The sequence below is a fragment of the Heterodontus francisci genome, chromosome 7 (genome assembly GCF_036365525.1).
Source record: "Heterodontus francisci isolate sHetFra1 chromosome 7, sHetFra1.hap1, whole genome shotgun sequence".
Lineage (NCBI taxonomy): Eukaryota > Metazoa > Chordata > Chondrichthyes > Heterodontiformes > Heterodontidae > Heterodontus > Heterodontus francisci.
In genome coordinates this window covers 56,963,348-56,975,920 of record NC_090377.1, presented here as the reverse complement: position 1 = coordinate 56,975,920, position 12,573 = coordinate 56,963,348, and the positions used below count along the sequence as shown (strand labels likewise).

The 12,573-nt window shown below is 40.5% G+C and overlaps 1 protein-coding gene across 1 annotated transcript in view; it reads right to left on the bottom strand.

Annotated features, from left to right (window-relative positions):
* The window catches only part of LOC137371712 (potassium voltage-gated channel subfamily H member 7-like), a 525,923-nt gene that overhangs the window by 27,847 nt on the left and 485,503 nt on the right, over positions 1 to 12,573 (bottom strand). Inside the window, exons 12-14 of the mRNA XM_068034535.1 lie at positions 10,527 to 10,732; positions 3,709 to 3,808; positions 2,922 to 3,182 (exon numbers count right to left, since the gene is read on the bottom strand). Of these exons, the coding sequence (XP_067890636.1) occupies positions 2,922 to 3,182; positions 3,709 to 3,808; positions 10,527 to 10,732 (567 nt within the window). The remainder of the gene's footprint in view (positions 1 to 2,921; positions 3,183 to 3,708; positions 3,809 to 10,526; positions 10,733 to 12,573) is intronic.

The following is a 12,573-nucleotide window of genomic DNA, read 5'->3' as shown; positions in this document are numbered from 1 at the left end:
CCGAGGCTGATCGTTCTCAGGGCCCCCAGGGCCCTTGCTGTTGCCTATGCCTGCCTCCCTCTATTCTGTTCCTCCTCCTCAACAGGGGCCTCTAAGCCAGTGTGAATGAGGGCTATGTCAGGTTGCTGCTCCCTGAGTGCAAGGCCTTCACAGCAAACAGCCACCCCCCCCACTGTTTACCTCACTTGTCACCTCTGATTAGGTGGCACTACCCCGATGGAACCCTGATGCATCTTCCCCGCAAAGCTGGCACCTTGGCACCCACTGTGACAGTGTTTCCCATCCCGTCCCTCCTGCATCCTCGCTGCCAAGTAATGCTGCCTCACCCAATGTCTCCCCAATGAAGCCAACACTAATCTCTCACCTCCTTAACACCTCCTTTAAACAGGTGAGGCTCTGAAGCCCTTATGGTTCCTGTGCGACATTAGTTAAATCAGACCCAGTCAATAAAACTGCTGTTAATTGGCCTCTTAATTATCTTAATTGCCTTCCTGTGGCATGGATTTCCAAAGTCTGCCCTCCATGTCGGCCGCCAACAATAAAATCCAGAAGGCACGTCATAACGTTGGACTTCTGGTCCGATGTCTTCCGTCCCTATTTTATGCCCCTCCCCACCTCAGTTCCCATCTCCAATGGTCCCTTAAACTTCTGGCATTTATGTTTCAATATGATAAGAAATGAACATGTCTAGACTGGGTCACCATTATGACATAAATAAATGATAATAGGTGAATAAGAACAAGAAAGCGTGAAAGTTAGTTTACAAATTAGGAGATAGAAATCTGTTTCAGAGGCTTGTAAAACTCAACTACAGGGAAAAAGAATGCCAATTTAGCTGTGTTAAGTGGTGTGAGGTTTACTTGAAAGCTGCTGATTGATGATGTCTGAGTTTGTCTTCTTTTGAAATGCAAAAAAACTCCACAAGAAGCTATTTTTTTTATATATGCCTTCTCAGATTAACTCTGTTTTTAATCCACTGAGCAACAAATTGTAAACAGTCAGTAATTTGAGGGACCCTGATTGTTTAATTATCTTGGTGGTCCTCGAATGTGTGACCAGGAAAAAAGTTTATAAAGGTGTACCACGTCAAGACAGGCTCTAATGCCATGGGTTGAGCAAACATTTAGATGCCCCATTGGACAATTGTAGTTTAAGGCGGATTTTGATAGGACAGTATGACCCTGTCAATGAAACATCCTGCCCACCTTGGAAAGAAAAGTATAAAGATCATTGTAAAGAATGATTCGGCACTGCAGTCAGGCAATTTGGTCACTTGCTAAAGTGTACGATCAATGGGAGGTTACCACTCACTGGGTGATCTTATGTATAACTTCTTGTATCATACTTGTGACTAATGGGTGTATTGTGTTGCTAACTTGAATTCCTACCAAACCTAGTAAAGACATTAGTGTTTAATTTGGGCTTTAAGTTTGTCCTATTATTTCTCATAATTCTCGTGTCCGAACCATACCCTGTCAAGGGTAGAAGGTTACATCTTACAGTACAATTCCCAAAACTTGATCCTGTTATTATAGAGAGAGATTCTAGCAGTGGCCAGAGACACTGGAAAATGTCCAGTGAGTGAGCTCACCTAGGGCTTTTCTCACTTTTCTCACTGAAGCATAGGATCCCGATGTGCATATTAAAATGGCCTTCTGCTATAACTAGGTTGACTCACTGCCTTCCAAGATGGTGTGGTCAAAAGAGCAGTGTAGGTGGGGTGCCATTTTCTGCCACCACTGTCCCATGTATGCTGGGTGGAACAATTTACAATCAGGCTCAAGGATGTCAAGAAAAAATAAAATAACTTACAAACGAGGCAAAAAAATTAATCGGAAAAGATCTCCAAGGCTTCAGTGAAACTTTTCTTCAGGTTTGCATTTCGTGGAGTATCCTGGATGGCATGTTACACTTATATGCTATTACATCCTAGAACTTTCTAGGATTATAACAGACAGCAAGCCAGGAAGTAAAATGCACTGATATCCTTCACTTCTTAAATAGTTTTACAGAAATCAAAATAAAGGACCATACACATTAGCAGCTGAAATATCATAAATATGCTTTAAAAATTATATTAAAAGCTATGGAATTTTAATCATAATGGAAATATTTGACATTCTGAAATATTTAATTGTTTCTTTTAGGACCAGCGAGGTTGTTCACCAGTAGTTATGATTTAGTACAGCAGTAAAAACAGTCACACCTCATTAACAAGGCATAACTTTTTCAGGGATTTTTAATAGTATTTTCATACCGTAAAAGGGCAAGTTCTTGTCAGTTCAGTGATTTCTAAAGATTGCTGTCTGCATGGATTTCAACAGGGCACCCTTGGAGGAGCAGGGAATCACTGACAGCAACGTCAGGACTTCTTCATAACAACAGTGAATGCTTCCAGTTTTGCTGTCATTACAACTAAAAAATCCAGGCCATAATATCTTTTGTCAAAACGCTTCAAGTACTTTAAATAATGAATTACTTTCTAAACTGCAGTGAGTGTTGTTGGTACATCAATATTTTCTGCCATTTTGCAGTTTATAACCTTGAACATGCATATTTTCCGTTGTCCCTGATTCATCTGCTTGCAAAGTGAATGCAGTCTGGGTGTAAGGTCCGTCTATATGAGCCAGAGGAGAACATGGGGAAATAATGTTGCATGATCGTTTTCTTATCATTTTGCTTAGTTTGGAACAGAGGAATAGGAGTAGACTATTTAGTGAGATCATCACTGATTTGTGACCGAACTCTATACACTTGCCTTTGCCCAATATTCCTCAATATCTGTGTTCACAAGCTGATTTGCCAGGTGAATTGCACAAACTTTTTTTTCCAGTCTCAATGCTATGTAATGCCATATTACATTTAATACTATGAAGTATTCACTGACAGCAGCTTTGCTGAGTTTTGTTCTGGTACCTTACCTGGGATCTTAGTTCTTCTTTCAGCTTTTCTGCTTTGTATTTCAGATCTTTGTGCAAAGCCCAGCCTGCAGTTCTCTTCTATCTCTGAAGGATAGTCCAATATGCCAGAACATAATGGTTTCTTCTCCTCATCAACAGAGGTAGAAAAGGATGATGAAGCACTCTGCTTTTCTTCTGAATCTCTTTTTTTATAAAGCCGCTGGTCACCTCTCGAGATATCTTGCAATGCTTCATGGATCTCATAGTCGTCTTCATTATCATCTGTGATAGCAAATATTACTGAACAAATAACCGATTGCTATGATAAATAAGTCAAACACTGGAAAGTAGGTTGGCTTGTGATTATTAGGCTTCTTACAGATTCCCATCTATAGACATGGTTGATTTCTGATGTAAGTAGCATAGTAAGAGCCAGTAAAACATTCAGCAACCAGTATCCATTACTTCAAATCTATCCAAAACTAAATCCAGAGTATCATTCACATTCCACTGTATAGTCTGTTGGTTTCAATATAATCATGCAATTCAGCAATAATTGTAATGCATCATTTAATTTAATGTGACAATCCAATATGGTATGCCATTGTGTTGTATCATGAAGTGCATTTTATGGTAATAAAAATGGAACTCTGGTTTAAAACAAGGAATTTTTTCTATAAGCAAAATTGGCAGTACCTTTGACTGCAAAAGCTACAAGAAGAAAAGTATTAGTTTAAATTAGAAATATCTACTTGTGTTTGCTAAATTCTGATTATCGGGCCAACATTAAACACAAGAGATAAATTACCCTCGTCCGTTCTCTTTTTGAAGGAAAGCTTTCTTCTTCGAGGTCTGGGAATCTCCTCATCTGAATCAACACTTGTTTCTGTTCTGAGTAGCATGTCTGCCTAAAATATGAAAGAATAGCAATGGGTGGTTTCAGACAAGAGAAATTACAATAGACGAAAAAAAAAATTTCAGTCTTTACTAAACCAAGATTTAAAGGACATGACGTAACATAATGGGTGGAATTTTATGCACTCCCCTGTGGCGGTTAGGAGCCTGTGAATGGCCTTCCCGCTGCCAATTGAGGCCCATAACTAGATAATTAACCCTTAGTAAGGGCCTCTTGTCACCTCAGCCACAATTACCTATGCGGCAGGCAGTCCTGTTGCCACACTGGAAGCACAGCACGAAAAACCGTGCAGTCTGCTTCCCGGCAGCTGGGGTTGGGGGGTTGGGAGGGAGGGGCGGCGGTGGTGAGGTCCCTTGTTCAAAAGCACTTAGTGCATTGAGACCCGACATTGAGACCCCCACTGCCAGCACAAAACGCCACCCAATGTGGGTAATTTTGATGATAGTGTTAAGTGTGCAATACTGACTCAGCTGCCGCTAAACAATTTTTCTGATGTCCATTTAAAGAACAATCAGGAGAGGTAACACGGGGTGGGGTTCGAGATTTATGGCACATTTATGCATTCATTTAAAGAAAATATCCTTCAAATGCTTCATAATTTGGCCAAAACTGATTCAATCTTCTTTCCATACTATTCTAGCCCTGTCAGTCCATTCTACATTGTTGAGATGAGTAATATAAACATATTTGAACATAAGAACATAAGAAATGGGAGCTGGATAGGCTGTTTGGTCCTTTGAGCCTACTCCGGCATTCAACAAGGTCATAGCTGATCTTCTACCTCAACTCCACCTTCCCAAACTATCCCTATATCGCTTAATTCCCTTTGTGACGGAAATCCCACATGCCAAATTAAAAATATAATTTCATCGTATGGAACGTTGCCCGAGACTTTTTTACTGGACATTATTACAAATAACTTTTAAAAAAGCAGAACAGGACCTAAAGATGGCCACGCACAATTTGCAAATGAGAAGCCAAAGGGCGGCTGGGAGACAGAGACAGTCTAGCCAGAGCAATAGCGGTGCGCTTTGATTCAATGTCAATATTGGTCGTCAAAAGCCATCGACATCCATCGACTTCGTAAGAGCCAAATCCCCTCCCTACTAAGTATGTCTGAAGAACTTTGAATTTAAAAAAAACCTTGCAGAAACTTCTGTTTCAAACAAAGAGGTGGTCACATGACATGCCTACCTATGTAACTCTGAGTTTGTGAATTGTGCCTTTGAAGACAGACAGTAACTGAACTCCAAGGAAGAAAGCACCTCTCTCTCTCTCCAGCAAAGTCCCAGGGAAGCCTCGATGGCAGCTACTAAGCCTCAAGACTACAGATCCTTACAGGCAACAACCAGGGGACATGGATAAAGCCCCTCTTCTGCCTTCCGGAACCAGAGAAGCAAGCTCGAATAGTGCATGTGGCCCAGTGAGGATTTCAAGACTTTAACTTCAACTAAGGACACTGAAACTCAGTATTTGAATTCCATTTATTACGGACTTTACTTCAACGTCCCAACTCTTTTTTCCCCTCTGTATCTAATTGTGTGTGTTTTGTGTGTAATTTTAACCGGTTTAGAGTGAAAAGGTTAATAAACTTACATCTTTCTTGTTTAAGCTCAAGAAAACTTGTCTAACTGGTTCATTTACAGTTATATTCGAGGAACAGTGAGCAAGTGCTCACTGAGGTGGTAAGCTAAATCACTGTGTTAATAGAATAAACCCTGTTGTGGTCAAACCAGGGAAGGAGCGAAAGGGGAGCCTGAGATGCCTTCCTCACCTAGTTGTAATACCTTAGTACTCAAAAATCTATCAGTATCTGTCTTGAATATACTCAATAACTGAGCATCTACAGCTTTCTGGGATAGAGTGTTCCAAAGATTCACAACCCTTGAAGTGAAGAAATTTCTCATCTCAGTCCAAAATGGCTGACCCCTTATTATGAGACTGTGACCCCAGATTTCCCAGCATCTACCCAGTCAAGCCCTTTAAGAATTTTATATGTTTCAATTAGATCACCTCTCATTCTCCTGAACTCCAGGGAATATAGGCCTAGTCTACTTAATTTCTCCGCCTATGATAATCTCCTCATCCCAGGAACCAGTCCAGTGAACCTTCGTTGCACTACCTTTAGGGCAAGTATGTCCTTCCTTAGGTGAGGAGACCAAAACTGCACACAGCACTCCAGGTGTGGCCTCACCAATGCTGTGTATAATTGCAGTAAGACTTTTTTACTTTTATACTCGAATCCCTTTGTAACAAAAGCTAACATACCACTCACCTTCCTATTTGCTTGCTCTGCCAGCACGTTAACATTCACCTAGGGCCCTATGAATGCACACATTTCCCAGTTCTTACCATTCAAAATATTCTCTTTTTTATTTTTCTTTAAAAAGTGGGTAACTTTATAATTTGGACATGGATTAACATTTTATTAGTTGGATTTCATTTCTAACTTTCATGACTTCATGGGAATAATATAAAAGATGATTGTAATTTAGCTTTAAGGTTACAATATGTGCATATATTTTCAAGTTCTAAATATCTTCTCTTATGAAAATGTTTGGGATCATATTTTGCAACAACTGTGATTATTCCCCACATTGTTTAATATGATCTCCTAAATAAGTTTATACTAAAAAATAATGGGTGCACTTTGACTTAGTTACATCAATTGTATAACAATAATTTATTTGTTAGTATCCATAGATTATTCGGGGCAATATTTTTTGTTGTCATAGTCAGATCCCCTGTAGTGCAATTAAATGTGTTCATAGAGAAGTGCTCCCGTACTGAAATAGCAGCAGCAGGAGCACTCAGTGGAGCACCCATGAGTTGCGGTGAGTGGTTGAATTGCTCCGGTTGCTTTGTCTCAGGGCATCATTAATGCAGTCATGAAGATTTTATTTGCTCTACTTGTGATTCTGTTAGAAATACTAACCAAGAAAATCTTCATTTTTGACGTCCCTACAAATAGCAACCAGAGCAATTCTACGTCCAAGTAGAATAACAAGTGTCTTTTTGGTCATATCCATAAGCATATTCCATTTTCAAATTCATCTGATATTGCAGTACTATAACAAGCAGGAAGATTGATATCATCTGAATTTCAAATGACAATGTCTTAGACTTTAGGCACTAACATTATGACTAAGTGTAAGGCCACACAATCTATAAACATCTCATCACTATTCCAAATCTCCATGTATTTGTGCTTTTAATGATGTTTCTGCTTCTTTGGCCACACAAATTTAATTTATAATTGTGTTAACAGATTCTAATTTCTCTAAAGTAGTTTATTCCACCAGATTTGATAACTTTCAAGGTTGCTTTTTCTCTCCAGCCCATGAGCAACGTAACTTCAGTACGTTGGGACCTCCACATATTCAATCAAATTTCCTAGGGTCAGGCACATTGAAATAATTCCAGCGGACTTCCAGTGTGATCCCTGTCTGCACCAGAGAGGTTCCACTTGGTGGAGGGAGAGACATTGCTGTGGCAGGTCTCAGGCATCTGCCTCAGGATAGCCTGACTCACTGTCTCTGGTGCAGCTGACAAAAAATATTGAAAGAAAGAAAAATATGCATTTATGTAGCCCCTTTCACAACCTCAGGACATCCCAAAGTGCTTTGCAACCAATTAAAGACTTTTGATGTGTAGTCACTGTTACATTGTAGCACCTTCTCAAGGAAAATTTAGGGATGGGCAATAAATGCTGGCATAGCCAGTGACACCCACATCCCCCAAACGAATAAAAAAAATGGCAGCTAATTAAGCAAGTTCCTACAAACAGCAGTGTAATAATGACCAGATAATCTGTTTTTAGGTGTTGGTTGAGGGATAAATATTTGCCGGGACATAAGGAAGAATTTCCCTGCAATAGTGCCATGGGATCTTACACATCCATCTGAAAGGGCAGATGACGCCTCGGTTAAACATCTCATCTGAAAGATGGCACTTCCAGCAGTGTAGTACTCCCGCAGTACTGCACTGAGTGTTACCCTAGATTATGTGCTCAAGTGTTTGGAATAGGACTTAAACCCACAATGTTCTGACCAAGAAGAGAGGTTGCTGCCACTGAGCCACTGCTGATGTTAAAATGTTAAATTCTGCAGGGCTGAAGTATGTAATTGAGCACGCTGTGATCAATTACATTGCACACATCGGACCATACTTGGGCAGATGTACTGAAGGCCTATTATCATTTTTGACAGGAAATTCTGCAAGTAGCAGTGGGTAATGGGAGCCGGCAGAAAGGCTTCCCACCTGAATTTCTGCTTGGTCTGGTGGAGTTAAGTAACTGGTGTAATTCCAGACGGAAATCTGCCCCAGCATCTTCAAGTCTAAGCATGTTGACTAAATACTTAAAGAGAATTTGATACTGTTCAACTGTTAAGCCATCATTAACACTGTTTCATTATTTAACTCTGTCTGATTATAATTACTGTGGCATCAACTGTTGCATTGCTTCTGTTAGTCTTACAAGCAAACTCAAGGTTTTATATAACAAAGTTGTCCAGCACTGAATGAATGCCAATGGAATAATGTGATCAAATAGATACTGAACTAAAGGCAATACCTGTCATGGGATACACTGTGCGGTGATGATAAGTACAGCAACTGATCTGATCTACAAAACAACTTTAAGCTCGAGAGGTGATTATATTAACAGGGCAAAAAGCACAAACAGCTTGCTAAAAAGAGAGAAAGGAGTTTGCATTTATATAACATCTCTGATATGCCACATACTAAATGGCCTAGCAAGCCACTCAGTTGTACCAAATGCTATGAAAAAATGTAATAAGAATAAAACTGGTTAGATTACTTGACTTTGACCTAGGCATGGGATTCGGAAATGCCAAAGGCACACCTGGCCCAGTCTACCCTGCAAAGTCATCTTCATTAACATCTGGGGACTTTTGCCAAAATTGGGAGAGCTGTCCCACTGACTTGTAAAGCAACAGCCTGACATAATCATACTCATTTAGGCTGGATAGCACTTTTCTCACTGGCACAGACATGATGGGGCAAATGGCCTTCTTCTGTGCCATAAATCTTTTATGATTTCTTTTACGATTACAGCCTCAGGACGTTCCAAAGTGGTTGAAAACCAATTAAGTACTTTGAAGTGTAGGCACTGTTGCATTAATGGAAAATACAGCAGCCAATATATGCACAAATAGCAATGAGATAATGACCAAATAATTTGCTTTTAGTGATCCTGACTGCAGGATAAATCTTGATTGGGAGACTGAGAACTTCCCTGCTTTTCTTCAAATAGTGCCATGGGACCTTTTAGATTCACCTGAGGGGGCAGTGTTAATATCATACTTACTTTTCTTACTGGTACTAATACAACTTTAGATAGAAATCAGATTTAAAACCAATGTGGTTTAAACTTCCTGTGCAATTCTCTTAATTAAATACATGACCTGGTACTTTTTACAGTGACAGATCTGTAACCTAGTGTTATATAGCCAACAATTTCTTCCTCCTGATACAACTCAAGTTTGGAGGGATAGAATCTGTACCTGCACACTTTGAACTGAATTTGACCAATCCTCTGGGGACAGGCTGGGAGATGGGGTGCCCATAAAATGGTGAGCGAATGTGGGAGCTGGAGTGCCTGTCATCTTCCCACTGCCCTGTCATCTTGCCAGCAACAGGGAAGATGTGAGACAGCCCTTCAGCCCAGAGGCCATCTGAACCACTTAAATGGCCAATTAGGGGCTTGTTCCTGCCACCACTGGCATCTTACCAGCAATGGGTGGGCCCTATACCACGTGGGCATACTGCCAAGTAAACCCTGATGGCTTCCCAGCGGGCTTGGGGGGGTAGGGGGGCCTCCTTTTTGGGCACTCTTTGCCCACAGAGGGGCCCCCTGGTGGCAATGGCTACCCCTGCAGCAATGGCCTGCCCTCACCAAATGCCCCCACAACCCTTGCCGGGGTCTGCTTGACTGCCCTGGCACCCCCAGACCCCACTTAACCCATTGGGAAGGCACCGTCCTTCCATGGAATCCTCTTCTTCCAGGTGCAGTCCCAGCAGTAGCCACCACTCTTTTGGCACTGCTGAGATTACTGAGCTACCAGTTCTCCAATTGGACAACAACTCCTAGGGCGGGAGGCCGTACTTAAAAGGGACGGCAGCTCCGATGGCAAACAATTAATTGCCTGCTCCCCCCCCATCACAACCTGTAAAATGCAGCTCCAGATCCTGCAGAATACCAAAGCGGGGGTGCCCCTCCCCCCGGCTTTTGGGCCCATCAGCTGGACCCCCGCCGTGAAAACAAGATTTCGGTTTTCAATTGGACACAGTACAAGCATTCACACCCAACATTATTCTTTACTGCTGACAATGTTATTAATTACATTGTTGTCAATTTGAAGAATAGATCTGCATCTCACAATAATGTAAATAATGTTTTGTAATGTTGTAAACTGATATTAAATATATATCATTTCAATTGTCATATGCACATTACAATAAAGTAAACACGAACATTCTTAATTTTGTAAGTTTCTATACTCAAACATCACAATAATGATTTAACATCTCAAACTATGTAGGGATAGTGCCACTAACTGCCTGTCATGGCACAGTAACATAATTGTATATAGTTCAACATAAAATGTTGGCATATTGCTATATGAGGTACCTTTGTTAACTGCATATAATATTCAGTAAAGGAATAGCTTCAGCAAATAGGTCAGTACCTTTGAACCTTCATCTCGAAGATTGAACGTGAGTTCTAGGTTTGTTAAGAAGTAGTCAGAAAATTCTGGATACATATCCAAAACTTCTAAAAGGTCTTCCCTCTGGATCTTGTGCAAATCGCAGTACGTTAGTGCTCGTACATCAGCATTAGATTTCCCTGGTCTTGCATAAAGATGGATCATTTCACCAAAGATGTCGTTTTTCCCTAGACAGAAACAGATGTTCCTTTAAAAATCAAAGCTCCTTGGACATAAATCTTGAGTCACTATTTCCCCCGACACCAGGTTCAGAAAATTCCTAAAATTTCTTTGATTTTTATACCTTGAGAAATAGATTTGAATAAATGATTGAAACATTTAACTCAATGAATACAGCCTGGGGTCTATCTTGATGTATTATTGCTGATGTATGTTAGTGTTCTGACCTTTTCACTGGAAGAAGTGATACAGGTGCTACTTATGTGTGAAGCTGTCACTGAAACTTCAAGGCAACTGTTCACGAACTGAAAATATGTAGCATACTAGGGGTGAAGAGCATGTTTTTGCATAGTATCTCGAGTGCTTTATTCTTTTCTTGGGCTTTTACAGGTCAGTTTTCATATCAATAACAAACAGACACCATTCATTTTGCCCTAAATAATTTTCTTTTTCTAGCTAATTAGATTATATTTGTTGATGATTATGTGCTAAGTTTATTGAGTTCTAGTTGGTTCATCCTCAATTTCTGAAAGGGAAATCCAACTGGACAAATAGAATGTTGGATAAGAACATTTTTAAACAGCATGTTTGAATTTACAGCAAGTACTTTGTTGGACTTTGTTACGATTGTTGTAAATAAAGTTCTATTCAAAGACGAACTGGTTGCATTTCGGTCCTTTCAAATGAAGTCTGAGTTTTGTAAATGATGCACAGCAAAAGCAAGTAAAAATACATTTAAGATATCTCTATTATTAAGGATTAATCATTGCAGTTGCACAAGGCTCAGTATATTAGAAATTTTGCACAGTCATGGTCACATACATTTGATGTAATGCACATTCAAGTGAACTTAATTTACCAAATAATCTAAGGCCTATTTCTTTGGCTGATAGTGAAACGTTAAAAGAAATTCAGAGACCAACACAATTGTGATGTATGATTCCTTCTCAAAGATTTTATGAGATGCAATAAACAAATATCAGGCAATCATCCATACTGATCTTTAAATACTTCCCAAGCAATTAGCAAGCTACTAATAAATAAACAAAATCTTACTAACTTCAGTGATCCAGCTGTGCAATGCACAACAATAGTAGAAAATTGCTGAACACTGGCAGACAAAATCCAGATTTACCCAAAAGGAATTGCATGTGTTCAGGCTTCCAGTTTTGGTACAATTGCTAATTAAAAGCAAAATTGTTTACAAATCTTCTCCAGTATGTTTTTCATTTTCACAGCTCGAATAGTAAACTGGGGAAAGGTTTGTCCTCCAGTTATAGAACTGGGCCAATTTTACAGCCCAAACTTGAAAATGATCTCTTTGAAGTCTGATAAATCTGCAGGCCTTGATCCTGGTGAATATGCTGGGATCGCACCCACCGGTGCTCTTTAGTGCTGACTCCACCAGAGATTGTGGAGTCAGCGGGAGGGCAGTTCATTTGCATGGGGCCAGCATCTGCACATATCACTACGGACACATCTCTGGTGTCTCCCTGCTCCAAACAGCTGGAAAGTCCTCACCACCATTTGTGAGGGGTGACGGGGGAGGGGGGACCTGCGGCTTCCAGACAACATAAGCCGCCAGGTCCTTTGTGTAGGAGGGCCAATTTGAGGGTCCTGCTGCTTCGCTTACCTGTTCCCTTGTTACGGTCCACTTCTGCCCATCTAGACACAATTGACATAGCAGTTTACCATCACACAATGATTTCTGCCTGACCCAGGCAAGCAGGAACTCCCAGTGTGAGGAATCCCCATCCCGGGATTGCTTCCTAATATCCTATTGGTCCTTTACAAGGCTGCCCAGAAAAATAGCAGGATGGAATTGGTCCAAATTCTGACCAAATGATGG